The sequence below is a fragment of the Tiliqua scincoides genome, chromosome 2 (assembly GCF_035046505.1).
Source record: "Tiliqua scincoides isolate rTilSci1 chromosome 2, rTilSci1.hap2, whole genome shotgun sequence".
Lineage (NCBI taxonomy): Eukaryota > Metazoa > Chordata > Lepidosauria > Squamata > Scincidae > Tiliqua > Tiliqua scincoides.
Window position 1 is genome coordinate 227,769,550 of NC_089822.1, and position 21,434 is coordinate 227,790,983.

At 45.5% G+C, this 21,434-nt stretch overlaps 1 protein-coding gene across 5 annotated transcripts in view; it reads left to right on the plus strand.

Moving 5' to 3' along the window:
* Positions 1 to 8,228: 8,228 nt before the first annotated feature.
* Positions 8,229 to 21,434, plus strand: part of SRGAP3 (SLIT-ROBO Rho GTPase activating protein 3) — a 231,075-nt gene continuing 217,869 nt past the window's right edge. For all 5 annotated transcript variants that reach the window (XR_010793772.1, XM_066615038.1, XM_066615039.1 and 2 more), the window contains exon 1: positions 8,229 to 8,834. Coding sequence is in view for 4 of the 5 variants with exons in the window: in XM_066615038.1 (XP_066471135.1) it covers positions 8,768 to 8,834 (67 nt within the window). In the remaining variant the exon portion in view is untranslated. The remainder of the gene's footprint in view (positions 8,835 to 21,434) is intronic.

Consider the following 21,434-nt stretch of genomic DNA (forward strand, 5'->3'; position numbering starts at 1 on the left):
TGCAAGGGGAGGGACTGGGTCAAGTCAGAAGGGGAGCCTTAACAGCATTCAGACAGAGCAGGATGCTAGTGGCTCACTGCCCATTTGCACAGGCTTGGAGCCAGGCAAGAGGATTTGAGCCCAGCCAATCACTGGGCAGACATATGACACAGGATACTTACAGAAGCGGTCTGTCTAGCCCACATACATCCCATGCCTTTTGCCGCATCACTGGCACCACCTGGTCTGGTTGTCAGTGTGCTGCCCTCCCCTTCCCCTTGCCACTGTTCATCATATACACTGGCAGTAGAGAACAGGGAGTACATCTCTCAAGAGAACATCACTGAGGAGTGTCTCCCCCTTGGAGCCTAAGAAGTCATAGAGTGAGGGTGCTGGGGACCCTGCAAACCTGCTGTGTGAACCAAGGGGCCTCACCAGTTATGTTTAATTTGTATTAAATATCATTCTTCCTACCTCTGAATCAGGACTTTCAAACTATCCCATAAAGACCAAGGCAACTTGAGGTACCCATATAGACTGACACTTAGGTTGCAATCCTACACATTAACCTGGGAGTAAGCCCAATTTAATATAATGGAGCTTAGTACTGAGTAGACATGCATCAGCTTGTACTGTAAGCCCCAGAATCTAACAGCAGTTCCTACTAAAAACAATGGAAAAGAAGAGGTTTACTGTGATATAGGTGTTCTAATATAAACTATTCAAACACAGGTCAATCCTAGCATACTTACTCCCATCAAGTTCCTTATTTCCCTGTTTTTTTAATCTTAACCAGGCAGTGTTACAATGGAAGCCTTCAGCAAGACTTGACCTAGAAATGACTTGTCGAGCAGCATAGCTTTGCGTGGGTGGGGAGGATATAAGGAACTGCCTCAGATGAAGTGCCATTTAGCCCAGCATTGTCCACCTGGACTTGCAGCTGCTTCTAGTGATCCTGGCAGACGTCTAGTCCTTGGATCTCAGATAGTTTAAACTCGAGCTACTGGGGGTTAAAACATTCATTGCAGATCAGAACTGAACCACATCTTTCCAATCTTTCATAATGGGGTCCTAGATTTGCAAAATAGCTGCTTCTTGTCAGTGGAGTAACTTCCTTTCGACTGTTATTCAATTATTTTGTAATATCATGACTATCCTTGATATTCCTGGCCTATTATATTACAGAGGACAGAAAAGGGAGTAATTCTACTTGAAGAGGGACACATTCAGAACTAGAGAAGGAGAGGTCCAAGTCCATTGCACTGAATGGGAGACATTGCATCTTGAATATACCAAGAGCCCTGCTCTTCTATCAGAGGGTCAGGGACAGCCCAACTGGGCCCATTGGCCTTAACCCACTCCTTCTGCCCCCCCCCCCCACAACTTGATGTGAGCTGCACCATCTGCTTCATGAATGGGCTGGCCCTCCAAATGCTCATTTAGTTCAGCATCCTCCTTCTCACAGTGGCCAACCAGATGCCTCTAGAAGCCAACAAGCAAGAGAAAAAGGCATGCCCCAATCCTGCCATTGATCACTGCAACTATTCCCAGCCTGGCCATCAGTGGGTCTCCTTGGACCTATGCTAGCTCTTTTGCTGGTATAAGTGTAAGATGGAGGAGAGGCAGGGGATGTGTTGGGTCAGGAAAATGAGGATAGCATAATGGCACCCACTGCCACTGCCAGGATCTGCCCCCCCAGCTCTCAAAATGCCACCTGCCCGCCCTGCTTCTCCCCCTCCCACCCCAAATAACCCCCACTGCCACCTTTCCTGCACCAGTATGACATCTGGGAGCTACTGTCATGCATGAGGAGCCTCTGGCTGTTTGTGCTGGCAGCCCCACAGCATGCCACAGCAGCACACTATTTACAATCCACGATGGCACTTACAGAGGTGGAGCAGAAGTTCTGAAGTTCAAGCCACAACTCTTGATTAACTGGAAGTACAAAGATCAAATCTTGGATCTTGGACCAATGAAGTGATGTTGCCAAAATTTATAATTATCTGATTGAGAATCAATTTTTGCAAGCTGGGTGGCACCCAGAATAATATGTACTTCTGCCATTGGAAGGGCATGCCATGAATGCAAGCTTCTTCAGAGCACAGAAGGAGCATTCTGCTTATGCAAAGCATGCCTTCTGCTCCTGCAAAGAATCCTTGCATGAGCAGAATGCTTCTTTCGTGGTTGGAAGGAACTTGAATTCACAGAGCATGCTTCTGTTCATGGATGCTTTACTCTGGATGCTACCCCTGTACTGTTCAGTTATAGAATGTCATTTTCCCCATGAATTCTGCTGTAGCTTGACATGTGAAGTGAGATTGTGCTGAATTCTGTGCATACGCAGTCTGCTTAGCAGTCTAGTGCCAAAATCCAGGTGCTTCCTAGGCACAGACGCAAAAGTTCTCTAATGTTAAATCCTTTGCCAAAACTTTCTTACTCGCTCATGGTGTGTGAAGTGACATATTCTGCAAAGCCAATGACATTGAAGGTGCATGTGCAGAAGTCACGTTTAAATCCTTTGGTGTCCCTGAAACTCTCATTGATTGTAGTATGTGAACTACAAAGCTCACTGTCACTGCTAAAGAACTACAAAGCTCTCCAATGTTTACTCCATACTCTCGATGAAACTCTCATTGTTTGCTGCGAACTACGTGACCAGACCACTTGACTAAGGAGCCTTTTGTCTGGTGAGTATCTTTTCCAGCTGAGTGAATCCTCCTCATTGTTTTTTTACAAATGTATTATGTGGTTGCTGTCTCCCATCCACATCTAAGCACCCTTAAAGACACTTGGTATGTTTATTTTGGAAAGGGGGTGGATTCATTTCCAAGTGCTCCCTGCCACCAGTGGTGGTTGGAACTACAATTCCCAGGGGTCAATAGGATAGGTGCACATACACAGCAGTATTAGTGTGCAGTATCACGAGCTAGGACAGAATTCCTGGAAAGAAACACGTTTTTTCCTGAATGCTTCCTGAGAAAGCTATTCGTTACTGAGTCACTTCCAAGCTGAGCCAGGAGTGCTTTGCTCACTATGATAATCCAATGAGGTACAACACCCCACAACAAGGGAAACTTTACTGCCAACTAATACAGTTGCCTTCACAGTGTCTTTGTCTTAGGATGACACAGGATACAAAGCCACAGGCTCTTTTAGCCACCGCCACATATTGTGATACGCGACCAACATCTCTTTCATTGGTAGGCATTTGGTTGCTTTATAAGGGCGGCCGCGATTTTCCATGCCTGGCTTCGTTTTTAAGAGGCAGCACAATTTCCTTGCTCTTTGTAATGGTTAAATATTCAGCAGACGCTATAGTAGTGAGGACGGAGGTGCAAAGAGGGTGAGGTGATCATAAATCAGCATTACCACAAATGCAAATACTTATGACAGCACTGGGTGCATCAGAAATGCATGCATGCATATCTGCTTTCCTGGAATACATTTCATATACTGGAAGCAATCCAGGGACCATTAAGCATGCACAAGTTTCCCAGTCTGAGTTTTCCTTTGATGCGAATCAGAGAATCACATGCATTTCACTGTTACCTGTTAAACTACTTATTTGAATGGGTCTTTAATTGTTACTTACAATTGCTACAGTACTTTCAAGAGCATATGGTTTTATATTTTTTTATTTCCTGTATTCTCAAAAACTAAATAGTAATAGCGCTGAAAGAATTTGCCCTACAAGGAAAATGAGGAGTCTCACTGAACATGTTTTATGTTTTATTAATATTATATTGTAATTTTAAAATTGTGATTCATTTTTTGTACTACTTGTAAGCTGCCTTGTGTCCTCTTAGGGGGAGGGAAGCAGGGTGAAAATATGACAAACGAATAGGTGGAGCCTCTTTATCCATGGGGGTTCTATTCCCGGACCCCCTGTGGATACTGCAAACGGTGGATAACAAAATCTGAGGTTTTCAGAGCTCACCTTTGCTCTGAATCATGTCTGGAACTGTTCTGAGCCTTGGAAAGGTTGCCTACCACCTTGCACGGCCTCTAGAAGGCTCAGAATGGCCCTGGAACAGTTTTTGGATGACTTCCAGTTTTACCAGAAGTTGTCTGAAAACCACTCTGAGTGCTTTCTGAGCTCAGAGAGGCCATGCAAGGTGGTGTGCGGCCTCTTGAAGACTCAGAATAGCTCCAGATGGGACTGCAGCAAGGCTCCCGTCATGTTTGGAGCAAAGGTGGGCTCTGAAAAACATGAATTTCATTATCCATGGTTTTCAGTATCTGCGGGGGTTCCCATGAGGTGGTGCACGGCCTCTCTGAGGCTCAGAAAGCCACCTGGAATGGTTTTTGGATGACTTCCAGTAAAACCAGAGTCATCTGAAAAGTGCTCTGGGCACCATTCTGAGCCTTAGAGAGGCCATGCAAGGTGGCGTGCAGCCTTTCCAAGGCTCCAAAAACCTCCCACAATTGACTGGAACGAGGTTCTGGTCGCCTCTGGTTGGTCTGCGGGGGGGGGGGGGGCGCGATTCAGGGTTTTGACATTCACGGTGGGGCAAATCTGCAGATGCTGAATCCATGGATAAAGAGGCCCCACCTGTAGTGAGTCTTCATTGGTTCTTCTTAACACATAATTTATGAAGAACTCCTCCCGACCCTAATATCCATTTGGCCTGGGTGCCCTGTTGACATTCTATGATGTATCTTGCATGCTGGAATCATTAGGACATCTTACTTCTTTCCTCTACACATCCTTTGTAGCTCACACTGAACATCAGTTGCTACACGGGCCAGTGGGCAATATGCTGAACTTTTACCAGGGAGATGACAGATCAAAGCACAGCTGTGCAATGCGGGGCTGTGGTTTAATTAAAGAAATGTTAGTCAATAAACTGTATCAGATTTAATCAATTGTTTAAATCTTCATATATTTGCATGAGTTAAAAAAATTATTATTCTGAACAGAAAGAGGCTTGAGTTGTTTTTTTTTTTAAATGTCCAATGTGCAGGTCAAAGCAGGTATGTGAGAGGTGTGCCTATCACCTGCAGTATTTTAAAGGGCTTGTATTTAAAACAAAAAAAATCTGGTGTTATTTGTACTTGTTAAAAAAATGGATTTCTTGGTTAACTGGGACACATTTTTAATTAATCTAATGGCTATGATTTTTAATAAATTGAATTAATAGAATAAAATAATCTGATTAATCAATTAATATAGGAGCAATCCTGTACATTCTTACTTGGGAGTAAGTCTCGTTGAACTCAAAGGATTTACACACAGGTTTGCATGGTACAAACACACAGGTTTGCATGGTAAATGTTGCATCTGTAGCACAATGGGCCCATTACAGAGTCCTTTGGTCAGTTGCTGCCTTGGTGACAAGGGAAACTGTAGTAGAGAGAATGAAAGAGAGGTACTTCCTGCATGGTTTTGAAAAGAAAGCATTTGATCTGTAGAAGTGCAATGTGATAAGCATAAAACACATTCCTGAGCAAACATGACCCAGTACAGGACTTGATTTCTATACACATTGCCTCCAGAGAGGTATTTTGTCAGTCTGGAAAGCTCTCATCTAAAATTAAGATAGGAAGCTATCCTGAGATAGCTTATAGGGTGCTTTTGAATTTAACAGCATGATTCTTTGCAGTTAGGTAGATTCATTGAAACTTATAGGCCTAGGCATGCTTAACCCATTTCTGCCCAGCCCATAGTTGTATACATATGATCCCTGTTGCGTATATGCAACGTTGGGCAGAAATGGCTCATCTCTGCTTAGGGTCTGGCTACCTGGCTGCAATCCTATGTATATTATATACTCAGAAGTAAGCTCCATCAGATTAATGTGACTCATTTCAAGGTAAACATGCACATAAGCAGATTGCACAAGTGTCACATTTCTTATTCATTTCTGAGGGCGAGTGGATACAAGTGAATTCATAGTTCTAGTGGATACAGCCTGGGAAGGCAGCTCATCTGAGAGAAGGAAAACTCTGATCCCAAACCTCCACTGCCTTGTGGCTACATCCAGTTATGGAAAAGGTTTCAGGAGTCAACCTCGAGGCAAAATCCGGAGCCAGAGTCCCTGAGGCAGTTCATGGCTGAACACAGTCACGTTCTGGCAACTCCTGCGACGCCGCTGGAACCAACCGTATTGGCTTCTGCCTTTCCATTGGACCATTTCAGCGACGTGGAGAGGGGGGATTTGCTGCATGGGTAACAGCCTATCCTCCATACGTACTTTACCCAGGAATACGTATGGGTACTCCTATTTCGCGCACTGGAGAGGACACTCTGTTCCAGAACCACCATTCAGAGCGTGACACCATAGTCTTCTGAGACTGAAGGATGCCAACACAAAGTGGATACAAAACTGCACTTTTGAGCCTGGGTCCAAATGCCATTTTTTTTGGAATTGTGAGGCAACCTCCTCTCTTATCATATGGTGATATGATAGCTCCAGTCCCCCGTGAGTACACTAAGTATAACATAAGACCTCCTAGTAGTGGGCCAAAATAGATCCACACAAGACCTCCTGATAGTGTGCCAAACAGTGGCGTATCCAGCGGGGGAAGGGGTGCAAATGTCCCAGGCAGCAGAAATTTAGATGGCTGGGGAGGCAGTATCACCACCCACTCTCCCCCGCCACCAGTTTGTCGGCACCAACAGTAGCTGCGCTCTCGCAGACATTTTAGGCACTGCTGATCTGAGGGTCGCCCTCCTCTCCTCCCCCTTAAAGAAAAGGGAGGGAAGGAGGGTGGCCCTCAGAACTGCCAGAGAGCTGACCTAGCAAGAGGCAGCTTGTGTCTCCTCCAATTACAGAGGAGGTACACACCACTTCAAGCTGTGAAGGAGCTGTTTACACTGCTGGAAGGCATGGAAGGCTCCATCAGAGCTTTTACATGCTGATGGGGAAGGCGCCCAGGAGGCAGGTAGCACTTGCCTCCTGGGCACCTTCCAGTAGCACAAAAAAGCTCTGTTGAAGCCTGGGTTTCCTCCTCCCTTCCCCCACTTTTTTCAAAGGGGGAACAGAGGAGGCAGCAGCCCGGAAGTAATTGAGGTGATAATGACGTCACCACAATTTCTTCAGGTTGGTAGTAGCAAATGGGTGAGTGGCCCTTGGCAGGAAAACCACCAGGACTGCCACTGGTGCCAAATGGTGGCAGAAGGGCACTCCCTACCAATCTGCTGCCTTAGGCCACTGTTTCAGTTGGCCTCATGAATGGGCCGTTCCTGTTCGCGCATAGCTTTACTGTGAAGGACAATCAACAAATCTTTATTTTAAAATGCTTAGATTGCGATCCCCTTTTGGGGCCGGCAGCTAATTTTCCCCTTAAGTTTTGCCAGGTAAACTGTTTTGTAAACATTTGTTGTTACTGAAAAGCGGCATATACTGTATACCTACTCTAAAAGACAAATTTTAAAAAAGACCATGAGTTCCTTTGCAGAAATCACCAATGACAATGTTGCAGAGAGTGTACTTCCATCAGAGTACACGACAATATGACACAGAATTTGATTTAAAACAGGGATATGCGGTGGGTGGGGATTCAGGTGAGGCAGCGCCTCCCCACTGGAGTCCTTTAAAAAGTGCTGCCTCCTGTGAGGTGCCCGAGCTCCCACAACCCACAAGCAGAGTGAAGAGGGGCAGGGTGCAGAGCGCGTGGGTTGGGGTGCCTGGGCATCTCACACAACAGTGGAGCTTTTCGAAGGACTCTGGTGGGGAGGCACTGCCTCACCTGCCTCCCCACCCACTGCAGGTCCCTGATTTAAAAACACCTCTCCTCCCCCCCCCCACTAACTTGGCTAACTTGGACCTGCTGTCCAGTGCTCACAGCACAGCCCATCAATCATGAGGTCAAGGCGAAAAATCATCTCGATGTGCCTCCCATCGCACTCTCTGGAGCCTGGAAATACGATTGCGGGGGGGGGGGTGGAGGAGAAGAGGAGCTCAGGTCCACTGGGCGTGCCCCGGGCGGACCACTGCAGAGCGGGTCTCGGAGAGAGCTCCCCTCCCTCCAGCGCCGTCTTGTACCCCCCCCCCCGACGGCGCTGCTGCCTCTTCCCCTTGCAGTGAGTTCAGGCGTCCTGTAGGCTACAATGTGTCAGTGGTTAGCAAATGCGGGGGGCGGGGCTCGCCTGCGCGTGACGTGGGGGCGAACTTAATTCAAGCCTGCAGTGCCCAGCAGCAGCAGCTCTCTGCAACTAACTTCCAGGGCTGCCTCTCTCCGGATCCTCCAGCCGGGGGGGGGGGGGGAAGCGCCATGCGAGCCCGTCTTTGCAACCTGACCTGCCTTTGGATGCCAGCCAGGGAGCCTCCCGTGCTGCTGCTTGCCATGGGTTTGCCTGCACGCTAAGGAAGGAGGGGCCCTTGCCTGGTGTGTGTGTGTGTCTCTCTCTCGCGCTCTCCGTGTTGGTTGTTTTGCTCAGCTGCCCCTTCTCCCGCTTGCCTGCTATTGATTGCTGCTTATCCTTCCAGCCACAGGGCATATTTGGGGAAGCCTCCTGGGGCGCAGGTGACACACCCTCCTGGTGCCCCCCCTCACCTTCCATCCACACAAGGGCAAAACAAGGCACGGATCTCTGGCCAGCCAGGTTCTCCCCGATCGGAGGCAGATGAAGGGGCAGCCGGCCCAGGGAGAGAGGAGGGCAAGCTGGTCTCCCTCCGCTGCAGAGTGAGCCGGGGAAGGCTGCGAGGCGGACTCCTGATCGTACCGAGCAGGCTCAGCCTGGGGGGGAGAAGAGGGGAGGACTTTTCTCTCTCCGTTGCCCTCTTATAAAACCGAGGAAGGGGAGGAAAAAGGATCGCTGGGATCTGGGGAGAGCTTTCCAAAGATGTCATCTCAAACTAAGTTCAAGAAAGACAAAGAGATCATCGCAGAATATGAAACTCAAGTAAAAGGTGAGTGACCGTGCCATCCTTTGGGCGGGGGGGGGGGGCTGGAGGAAGACTTTCAACCTTGGTCCCCTCCCCTTCTCTCCCTCCCCCTCTTTCCTCCAGCCCCCACCAGCCTTTCATTGTCATAAATCAGATTACGCATCGGTCATCTTATTGTGAAAACACTTGGATCGTTGAAACCAGCTTTGGCTGCCCTGAGAAGCGAGAGGATTGGGAGGTGTGTGTGTGTGGGGGGGGGGAATCACGGTGGGGTAGTAAAAGCTGCATTGCAGTCGTGTGAATGGTGGCTCTCTCGCTCTACTCGCCCCCCCCTTTAAATAACGGTATCGGTTTGGAGAGGAAAAGATCCTCACTTGCTCTTGGTCGCCTTCTCGGTCGGATCTCTTGATCAATGGTGCCTGCCTCTCAATCTAAAGCCCCATTTCGGCGTAGGTGGGGGCAGCCATCTGTATATAATAGATATGTATGAGCGCAGATTTGCATTGAGCCTCTATGGAACATGTAGGCGTGGATTTACATCTCCCATATGGAGATCACTTCTGGAAGGGCTGCCTGTGTGTCTCCACGGTAAATAGCTTTTTAGATGGAGGGTGTGTACCCATATTTTAAGCTTCTAGATTTTTAAAGAGGGGTCTTTTCTGGGGGTGGTGGAGGAGGAGGAGTTGCTGCCTTTAACCCCTAGCTCAGGCAGCCCAGGTGAGCTGGAAGAGCTCATAAGCAAGGATAAGAAATATCCAGCATGGGTTTCCATATAGTAGGTGCAACATGGGGGGGGAAGCCAGGGTCCTTACTTGCCCTCTTCCTTTCCCTCCAGTACCTTCTGACACACCCTTGGGCAAAAGCTCTGTCTTCCTATGGTTGTCCATAGCCTGTTTGATTTTTTTCTACCCGAGTCATAACCACATTTATTTTTCTGCTTCCTGTGAAGCAACTCTCCTGGCACAACGTAAAAGCCACAAACGCTGTTTCATTCTTGTTTTTAGCAAGTAGTTTTTATTTTCCCCCCTCCCTGCCCCCTCTCATTGAGAAATCGAGGCCCAGTAGATGCAGAAACCCAAACATGCAGATGATTAACTCCGTGTATTGTACTGTTTGTGGTGGAACAGAGGGAACATGAGGTATCAATGTCTACTCATGCTTTTCTAATCCACGGATTATTGATGGGCTAACGCTGAAAGAGCAGTTGGCCGGTGAGCTTTGTGTGCACATGTTTTGTGCTGATGTTGAGTGGTGCCAATTGCTGTGGAGTGTACAAAAGAGATACTGGGAGAAAGTTTAGGTGTCATTTTATAGTTGTAACTTAGTTGTATGTTGTATCAAGGAGCACCATCTGGATAATCCAAGACGGTGGATGATGTTGTTCCTTATTCATGATCTTTTTTTTTACATGGTGTTATCACAATTTTGGAAGGCCTCAGCCTTGCAAAACCATATCTACATGCTAAGCTGTTCAGCTCTCTTTACAAACATTTAACCTCCTTATGCATGCTACATATACAAGGTCTTGATCACATCCACTATGCTTTATTCCTAGAAAAGCTCTTTTTCAGGAAGGCGTGTGAGTCTTGCAGTTAGTGACTTATTTTTTCCTCCTTAATGGATGTGACTCTTGAATATAGATGGGAGAAGTGGTATTAATCCAAGTGGCCTCGCTGTGTGCAGTGACCACCCGCACTATTCATTGTGAGCTGGCTCTGCCCTGCACTTTCATGGCACCGTGAGATTCCCTGCAAATGCAGGTTCGCAGTATCGCTTGCCAAGATAGGCAGGATGAAATCCTGGCTCTCTTGATGTTGGTGGAAACATGGCCATTAACTTCAAGAGAGGCAAGATCTGACTGTCTTTTTTTTTAAAGATCTCATAATATCCCTTGTAATTGTTCTTGGATATCCTGTAGTGGTTCCTACAGGAAACTTCTTCATCTGCTGCTGTTGCCCATAATCTTGTGCTTTAGTCAGCGATTCAAGCCAATGGCTGAGTGGCTTGCAATGTTCTTTCCACTAGTTTCTTTTTATAAAAGGCCTCACATCTTGGAACTCATTTACAATATGTGAAACTTGGATTCCGTGGTCCTCTTTCACTGTAAATGCAAGTAAACATAATCCTGGGAGATGCATCAGACTGTCTTCTCTTAGCAGAGCACGTTTAGAGTGCTCCAAATCCTATATTAAATGCACAGTTGAAGTACTGTACAACCAGATAACAGTGTTTAAGCTGCAGAACTGTGATTGGTTGAATTAAGATGAGTTGAGTAGGCTTCAAGGTGAATTTCAGCCCATCTTGTAGCAGATGCTTTAAATAGATTCATGCAGCTTCTGGGGTCAGTGGAGCAGGTGCTGCACCCCTGGAGGGGGATTTGTGGGAGGGGGGCTGACCTTTGATCTTGTGCCATTGCACTTCATTTTCAGTTTCCTTGCAGATGGCTTTGAACAGTGATGTTGCTGTCACAACTCGTACTACGCTGTGCCAATTATCCTGTTGGTGTAGAATCCTGTCGGTTCTGATTTGACTTTCTCCTAAACTCAAATAGTTCAAGTTCACGTCCAACTTGGAGTGATGCATTGTCTTAAAGCTTGAGTTACAAAAAAAAAAAAAAGGAAATGATCATCTTATAGGATTTATAGTAATATTAGCTTGGATCTGGTTAACTGGCTGTTTCCTGATCAGTGTAGGAGTTGCATTCCCCGCTATTGTTTGGCATATAGCTGGGTTTATTTACCTCTGATATGATCAGCATGAGTTGTAAGAAGCTTAGGAGAACCACCACAATATGGCTATGGATTTTGAGAAGTTACTCCTGCTGTAAAGATACTTCTTCCATCTACTGTATTCTCCATCTTCCTCTACTTGTTGCAAGAAAGTAGATGGTACTCCCATTACAGGAACAGAGAATGAATATAAGGGGAAGGACTTTGAGGGAAGATCTACAGCTCAGTGCATGCAAGAGACACCATGTTCAGATTCGATCCTTGGTGTCTCCAGGTGAGACTAGGAAAGAAACTTTACTGAAATCCTGGAGAGCTACTGAGCAAGTCCCTATAGATGGGACTGAGCAAGATGGACCAGTGGTCTGACTTGGTACTGAGTGGTTTTCTCTGTGGTGTTAATATTGGAGTCAGTTTGGATATCACTATTCTTAAACTCATCTAATAGTGGAAGCAACTTGATGCCTGTATCGGGGTACTGACATTGTAAGTTTGCCCCATCCATGATCTACATTGATGATGGTTGCAAATGGGGCAGGGAAGTTCAAGATGTGGATGCCCAGTAAATACTGTTCCTCAGTGCCTAGCCCTATAGGACTTCATAGAGAGTTTTCTACGACAAGTATAACATCTAGACTTCTTTAATCATTTAGTGGAACTAACATGGTTCACCGAATCTGGTGTTCCTACCTTCTCTCCCCCCCCCCCACTTGGGGTTGTGCTGCTCCAGAATACTTAATATTCATTTGCTTTGATCATTCAAAGCTAAACTTCTTTCTCTTCCCTTGACACAATAGGATATACCACAGCTGTTGATTCACTGCGCTGAGGCTCTTATTCTCTTAATCCATCTGTCTTCATTGGTGGTTGGGCTGCTATTTTGGTTGAAAAGAATGAAGAGAATTTTGCCAACAGGATTGGGTTTTGTGTGCGTGTTTGACATACAATCTCATTCTGTCATTTTTAATGTACTCCATGCGAATGCCATTACTTTAGTCTGAATGAATTTTTTTTGATAGAATTTCATTGAAATTTACTGTTTGCCCTAAATTCCTGAGATTTGATATGCTCTAAGAACTTAACAGGAGTGATGCTAGGCCTCCTGTTTTGTCATTCCTATTGTATAGGCCAAAGGAACTGTGGCAAGTGCATCCTGCTGTGCAAGTGTGAAAAGTGGTACCAAGACCCTGTCACTTGGGGCGCAATCCTAACCCACTGTCCAGCACAGACATAACGGCAATGCAGCTCTGAGGTAAGGGAATAAACATTCCTTACTTTAAGGAGGCCTCCGTGAGTGCCACCCAATTGCAGGGTGCAGCACATGCCTCATTTGCACCACTATGCCAGTGCTGGAAAGTTGGTTAGGTTTTGTGCCTTGGTTAACTAATTCACAGCTGCTGCTGTTAATGGTTTGAGGTTTGTACTGCTTAGGGCATCCTTGCTGGTCTAAGCTGTTCCTGCACGGCTTAAGGACTAGAAAGGCTGTAAAACATACAGAAAGGATCTAGAAAGCTGGGAGGGCTGAATTTCTGTTTTCTTGGGGGTTTTGGTCTCATGGTGGCTAGGGGTTAACTAGGCAGAACTTGGTATAGGGTATGGGTTCTTTAGCATATGAATATGGTTATGCTTAGTAGGATGTGGGGGAAGGCATAAGGTAGGCTGAACTTGTAATAAACCTTTCTTGAAATGTTTGTGGGTTGGGAAACCCCAAGTTAATCTGGTTTTTCAGTGGGAGAAGGTGTGGTGTTCTCCGTACTTCCCTGAGGAATAGGGAATGACTCCTCTCCACTGCCCCAAGTTTAACAATGAAGTTCAGAGTGTTTCATTCCTACCAAAAGCTGAGTGGATACTTTGGTGGATACTTTGGCCTGATGGAAGATAATAGCTCTCACTGCTTAGAAGAGACAGCTGTTTAAATTGGAAGCACGTGAGAAGTTGATTAGAAAGTGGAAGGTAAGCGATGCATAAAACTGTGTATCGTGGCTTCTGGTGACCACATAATAAAGGCTTATGCTGGAGAAGCAAGTATGTCAGTCAGTTATTGAAGCTCAGCCTGTACATCTCCCTTCCTTTGCCTATTATGGCAAGCCCATTCTATGCCATGTGTTTGCCAGACCATCCTCTCTTGTGTGACGTATTCCATGGCCGGTCTCTTTGGATGGACTCCTAGGGAACATGCACTAGTAGCAAGCAACTCTTCAGCCACTTCCTGAATAAAATGGAATAGACAAGTTGTTTTTAGCCTGTTGCGAAGCAGCCTTCACACAAAAATGCACCCTGCAAAACTTTAGTATGGAAATCGCACATAGCAATAACAGTTGACAACAGTCTACCTGTACAGGTTCAGATAGGTGCATGCAGACTTGGTGCATGCTAACATGTACAGGAATAACTGTTTGCTATTACAAAGTTGCATTCTGTGCAGGAAGTTTGCAGTAGGTATGAGAGATTGCTCCGGGTTTTCTTGAGAGTTGAGGATCCATCTGCTTGTCAGCAGGGCCTCCGAGAGGTATTTTATCAGGGGGTACAAAGGTTCTTTTGGGCCCCTGCCCAAAGAGGGAGTGGGTGGAACAGAGTGGGAAGTGGACAGAATGGGGGCAAAACAGGCAGGGGGAGAGTGGCAACAACTGGAATAGACTTTGGAGCCCAGGTCTACCAGTCTTCCCAATGCAGAGCTCAGGTCTACCTGCCTGCCCAGCCTTGCCAGCTAGATACAGTAATATTGAAAACCAAACACACTCCCAAGTCACTATAAAATCTTGCAACTATAGAAAATCATTGCAGAAGATTAGTACCATTGTATTGAGGCTCACACTAGAATGGAAAGTGTCCTGTTTGCACCAAAACTGACATCTGCGGCACCTGTAGGTCTGCAGCTGTGGCCCTGAGCTCCGATACACCCCTTCATGGTAAACGGATCCACTGTAGCAGGCCAGCTTCCTCCCAGATTTGACACTGTTAAGGAATGTTCCTGGGCCTGGTGTGTATGGCTTGTGGCAGTATTCACCACCATGTGCCCGCAGTAGTGTCCTCAGCATTCCACATGGGTGGTGAAGTCTGGATAAGATTGGAAAATATGTAAGATCCAGAAAATATCTGAGTACAAATTATTCCCTTTACCCCCCTCTTCTAGGCCCTGCTTATCAGTCCTGTGCTCTTTTGTTTCTATTAAGCATGCATGTGAGAAATTATTAATCTAGCTATAACAGTAGGCCACTTTTGTCAACAGTCAATATGTCACTTTTGCCATGGGAATGGATGTCCTTGTGATAGGTTGTTTTGCCAAATTCCCGTTCCAAGCCTTACCTAGAGAACTTCTGCCCCCTTTAAGCTAATTGTTCTCCTGGCTAGCTCTAGAGGCATACAAAACTACTATTGACCCTCAGCACTAATAAGAAGGTAACCAGTAGGTAGCTTGCCTGTGAGGCTGCAGGGTTTCTCCTCCTGGCTGTCAAAGCAACAGCTCTTCTGGATATAGCAACACCCTTTCAGCTCTCTACCACCCAGCAGTCTCCAGCTGTCCCCATTCCAGCAATCCTCAGTAGTCCATCTGTCAATCCTCAGTAGTCTGTCTGTCTGCCCAGTAGTCCATCAGTCAGTCCAGTAGTGCCTCAATCCATTAATCAGTCAGCTAGCCTATCACTCAGTCTTTCCTCTGTCTACCATCTATACAGCTCTCCCTCTGCCAGGTGCTGCTTTTATCCCTGAGGGCTTTGTTGTGCCTAAGTGACTGCAACTGTGCAGCACACCACTACAATCTACAGCCCTGGTCCCATGCTTCCCAGATCTATCAGAGCAAGGGGCCACTGTTGATACCACACCCAGTCTCCTTGAGGGATCTTGCACATTTCCACTATATGAGTGTCCTACATCCCTGCAGTGTTGTGAACCATAAGTTCCTGCATGAATCTGAACTACTGTCAAGTGAGTTTCTGCATGTTTGACTGCCACCAAAGTGGATCAAGGGCAGGAAGGCTCAGTGCATGACATGAAACCCATATACCCCTTATAGGAGTGACTGACAGATGGAGAAACTTGTTGTTGGGAATACCAATTTCTGTTCTGAAAGTAATGAATAACCAGCTCAGTTTTTTTGGGAATGATCTGAATAGTTCCAGAAGCACCACTGAATCCCTGCAACTTTTCCTCTTGTGTGTGGAGGTACACACTTCCTCCAGTATGAAAATGTACCTCTGAGATGCAATTCCGGGTCCCTGTAATATTAGGAATGATGTAGGAGGCATGAGGACTGAGGCATCTTCTGTTGCTAGGCTGAGATTCTAGGCACCCTTCCAAGGAAAGGCTTAATCTTGGATTCTGGACCCTTTTCAGAGGGAAGCTGCCTGGCCCCATTGTTGCTTGTTCTTTGGCAGAGAATAGGCATTTTGGGGTGTGTGTGTGTAAGATGTGATCTGCCTGCTGTTCTTATAATGTCTGTGTTTTGTATATTCATTGGTGGTGTTTGTCTCCTTGAGAGTAAGGTGGGTGTAAATACTTGAAAGAAATCCAAACAGAATTAAGACACCCTCTTAGCTCTGCTCACTCTTTTGCTGTAATCTGGATAATATTGGTGCAGATGTGGTTTATAGAATAAAGGACTTGGAAGAGATTAGATTATCCTCTCCTGCTGTGTGATTCTAGGACTGTAAGTATAAAATGGCTAATTACTTTGTTTGCAGTGCTTACAAGGCTGCTTTTAAGATGAAGCCAAACTTAATGGGGAGTGGGAATAGTCAAATACATTGTTTGGGGAGGATTGTTTATTTAGTGGTCTTTGATCATAATGTTACAAAGTTCTGCACCCAAATTACAGTGTAGCTGATCATTGAGAAGAATGAATAATCTGGTGCAGAATCCAGGAAGACCTGGATAGGAAAGCTTTAATTGTTCCTTCTTGTAAAGGCATGTTCTGTGCTTATTCATTTATTCCAGGCATAAACACATCCGCATGGTATAGTCTGGATGCTGACAAATGTTTAAACTAGTGATTACTTAATGCACAGGAACACCCTGCCTCTAAAATTGCAAGGTACAAAGTGCTTTACCAGATTAGTTAAGACCTTAAGGAAGGAGCCCGAGTTGGAAATAACAGGGTCAGTGTTGCCCCACCAACTGGTGATGAGAGGTGAGCTACCTTTAAGTAGAGAAAAGCAGGAAGTAAGGGAAGACCATAGATCAAAAAGGAGTCTGGGATAAAGAAGCTAATGAATTAGAGCTAGTGGAACAGAGACTATGTAGTTGCTGCTGAAATCAACAGCTCCAGCTCATCCCTTGCAAAGTCTAGTGAAATGAAGTATGTGATGTAGCCTCACTGCATTGAGAGTTTCCACTGGGGAAGGTACTTTAGCTTGGTGATGGAGCAAACGCTTTGCATGCAGAAGGTACTAGGTTTCAATCCCATGACATCTTTGGGTAAGAAGAAAAGTCCTATCTGACACCCTGAAGAGCTTCTTCCAGGTAGTGTTGACAATATTGATCTAGGTTGGCCAAGGGTGTGACTTGATATAGGAAGTTGCCTGATGCCCCTCCTTGCCAATCGTTATTGTTTCATGAGGTAGGGAAACTTTGTCATATCAAATGTGTTGGGCTTGCCTGTGGAATAACTGCACTGTTGTCCTAGCAGTAGTTATCTTTGTTTATGTATCTAGATTCTTATTTGGCATACCTGAATTCAACATCTTCAACAAAACTCAATATTCTAATCCCTAGTAAACCCTCAAATATATGTGGCACTTGGCACTGAAAAGGAGGCCATCGGTATCTTGGAAGATGTTCATTCTGATTCTTGGACAAGTTGAGACCAATTGTGGTTTTCAGACTTCTTCTGTCAGCCACTGTGTCCCTTCCGCAGATACAGTAGTATAGGGAAAAAATACGTATATATTTTTTTCAGAGGCAGATGATTTTTTTGTAGGAGGGTGTTGTTTTCTTATTCCAACGCTCATGGAGGTACATGTGCATGATAAATGTTGGACTTGTGACAGCTGTCGTGACCCTTGACCAACGCCATAGTCTCAGTTGTCTCATGACCACAGTGCTTAATCTGAATATTCAGCCCACATGGCAGAGTATAGCTCTAGTTATAGGCTGCTACTGCCTTTTTTGGAAGTCAGTGTAGGTGGTTCTGGATTGTCTCTGTCCCTTTGTAATTTGACCTCAGCCTTCCCACAGTAACAAGGTGCATGGACAAAATTAGGAATTGGTCTTTCTCTCTCAACCCATTGGGCTTCAATTTCTGCTGCACCCTCACTATAAGAATGATTGCTTAAAATGAAGGGAGCCTTATAGGGAAGGAGAAGGGGAGGGGTGGAAAGCTAATAGAAGCAGTATGTTGGCAGTAGAACAGCTGACATATGAAAATGATAATGGGAGAAACTGAAGAAGCATGTCCCCTTACAAGGGATGGGGCTGAGCATTTGGAAGGAGGCTACAATATCTTGCAAAAATGCTAGATCAAAAGGGGAAATTAGTCAGAAGAAAGTGCACAGTATTTCTAGGAGAGAGAAATGCGTACCAGTGTTGGAATAAAGGTAACTTCCAGCTTTTCTAACAGAAATAGTACATTAAGGTGACTGCTGGCATACGTGCATTCCACATGCACAGGCACTCCATACTCTTTCTTACAGAGGGAGTGTCTGAGGCATTTGATCCAGCTGTGACTAACATTATGGCTATATTGAGTGCCAGTTTTCTGTTCCATTGTGTCAGGAACTATAAAGGGGCAGAGCTCGAGTATGAATCGGCATTCTGTAATCCATTAGCCATCAAGTGATAAATGGGACTATAAACTGAGAACCCACTGAGTGAGTGAGTGACAGTGTTATAGGGCAGCCAGAGCCAAGCCTCAAGAGCCGTAGTGGAACTGAAGATGATGTATGCTCTCAGAGGGAATTTGATGGTGGTGTACTGATTATTTTGAACTAGAGCACCTGCAAGCTCTCAGGAGCATCCTCCAAGTACAGATGTGGCCTTTGAAATCAAAGCCATGGCACCAAAGGCAAAACATCTGTTTTCAGAGGAGCCACTGTTGAATGAGTTGTGCTTTTCCTGTCTAGCAGTTGGTACAGTAAACCTAAATTCACATAGACTAATAATTACCTGCCTCCCAGTAGTTGGTATGGCAGATCTGGGACCTTGTCTGTCTTAAATTTATGTCCTACCCACCTGCAAAACTAACACAGCAGCTTCTGCTTGTAAACTGTGCTGTTTGTCTCTAATGTCAAGAAATGCCATTTAGCTCCTGAAAGTTAGTTGTTCCTTCCCCTACACCAGCCTTTCCCAAACTGTGTCGTGACTCACAGGTGGGTCAAGAGCCCATGCAAGGTGGGTCACAGGCCGGGCCCTCCTGCCACTCTTGCATCTGAACGATTCTAAACAGGAGGCATTGGGCAGCTCCAGAGGCTTCTTTTGGGTCATGCTAGGCCTGCAACTCACTGTATGGGCTTCCTGGGCTTCAGAATGGCCTTCAGAAGCCTTCAAAAACCACTTCCAGTTTCCTGAGCCTACTTCCAGTTTGCTTCCAAAAACTGGAAGTGGCTTTCGGAGGCTTCTACAGGTCATTTTGAGGTCTGCAGAGGCCAGTAGCGTGGGTTGCTGGCCCGGCATGACCCAGAAGAGGCCTCCTTGGCACCTCCTGGAGTATCATGACCCACTGCGGAGGATGAGATGGGTCACGGCGCCAACAAGATTTGGAACCACTGCCCTGTGCCATCTGAAACTCGCACTTTGATGTAACCACACTGTGTTTAGCATGCGTGTGAATAAGTGTGTGTTCTTAACATGGGTTGAGATGGTGCTAGTAAATATTTTTTTCAAGAAAATATGGTAGGAATAAAAGAACCAGGACTGGTCACTGAATGACCATAGTTTCAAAAAGGAGACTTAGGCAGATCCCCACATGGAGTGTGTGACTGAACAACTTGTGGCTGTATTTGAGAATTAGAAATAGCCTTGAGGTGCTGTAGGGCAGCCATTCTCAGTCTTTTTTTTTGTTTTTTAAATGGCCACTTAGTAGCTCTAAAGTTCCAGGGCTGCTCTGTCGAACAAGAATGCAAGCTAAACAGATACACATAAAATTCCCTTCTTGCAGTTTAAGTCTGTGGCCCCCTTAAATGTGCCAAGGCTTCCCAAGGGGCCCTCTAGCTCCTACTGAGAATAGTCTGCTATGGGGTGATATGAGAGTTCCCTTTGTGCTGACTGTTCCATTCCGTTCTTGCTGGTCATCATGTGCAACTGTGGTTGCTGAGTAGTAATTGTGCATGTGTGAACTTGTCCTTTGAGTCTGTGTGCAAAGTCAGCATACTCTGAGGCAGAGAGTACAGCACAAAGAGCCAGGAACTTCCAAACTTTAATCTTAGACAAATCTGCAGTTGCTGCCTTGGGCTCTTTGGTTATTAGGGAAATCACTGACACTGTATGCAGCCTATCTTCCAGGCAGCAAAGACAGCAACTCATTTCTGTCTGCTGTGATGGCTGGAATGGGATTTGTAGCATTCCTGGTCCTGATGCATAGAGCTGGTTTTATTTTTTTAATCCCACTTTATTACCTAGGCTTTGAAAGGGACTGTCCTTTACTTTTTGCATATTACGTTTTAATTGTAGTTTGCAATTTAAACTCCAGCAATAAAGCATAATAATTGCAACTATACAACACATGTGAACCATTAAAATACTAGCTGAGATGATTGTATAGGATCAGCTGGTCCAGCCTAGCTAAAGGCTGAGAGAGAACTGGCTTGCTGTGCTTTCCTTTTCTGTGCCTTTTCTTGCATAACTTTACTCCTGTCTCTCCATTTGAAAACTGAAATGATGGTGTTTACTGACACATCTCATTATGCTGGGTTGTGAAGAGTAGCTGTGAAGTTGATCCAGCTGCACCCTGAATGCACATGTTTTGAAAGGAGCAGGTGAATTCATTTGCAGAGCCTTAACTTTTTCTCTTGCTCTGGTTCTTGCTGCCTGTAGAGTGTCTGAGACTCTAGGGAAGATCTGTCCCTGGTTATAGTACTGTACTTGAGCTGGAGACAGGTGCTATATGTGTGGAGGAGGAGCTTTGGGAGTACATTGGTATGGAGGTGGAGCTTTCTGGTGTTTTCTTGCTACCCTCCTGTATTTGTCTTCACCATGTGAAATCTCATGAATGGAGAGTGAGCTTGGTAAAGTCAATATAAATTTGTAATATTGATATGCTCCTTGTATCTGAATTGGGAGTGAGCTAAATGATCTTTATCCCTGACTGATAGTGACTGTATCAGTTTGTGATCTTTTGTGGCGATGCCAGGGATTGAACCTTGTGCAGCACATGGTGTGTGTGTGTAATGTTCAACAGAGCCACTATTCCCTCCCAGGATTAAATAGATGATTGGTAGAAGGGTAAGGCTCCCTCTGCCTTGATAACATCAGAACAAAAAGCAGTGTAACTGAGTGCTTACAGACCACTTAATTTGTGGCATTTGTTTGTGACTTTAAATCTTTTGGAAAACTGTAAAGATATTCTAGATTTTACCCCTTCAGTACTGTGGGGTGACAACTAGCCTGGAATATAGAAAAGAATACGAAGCTCATTGGACCGCTTGTTTTGCAAAACTATTTTTTTATACTTTCTGACAGTGTTGTGTCCACTCCTTCATTAATGATGCCAAATGTAGGGAACATAACAGCCCCACTGGATCAGGCCATAGGCCCATCTAGTTCAGGAAGTGCATTTGATTGTGATTGCCCACTGGCTGATGCTCTGATAATGACTGTACATTGAATGTTAAATCAGCAAAAGCTGGTTTGATGACCTAGATGCATTTGGAGTTCAGATTAAAATACGCAAATAAAATGTACTGAAATGAATGCCTGCAATGCTATAGAAACATATGTAATGCAGTCAAATAAAAGCTGTTTCCATGTG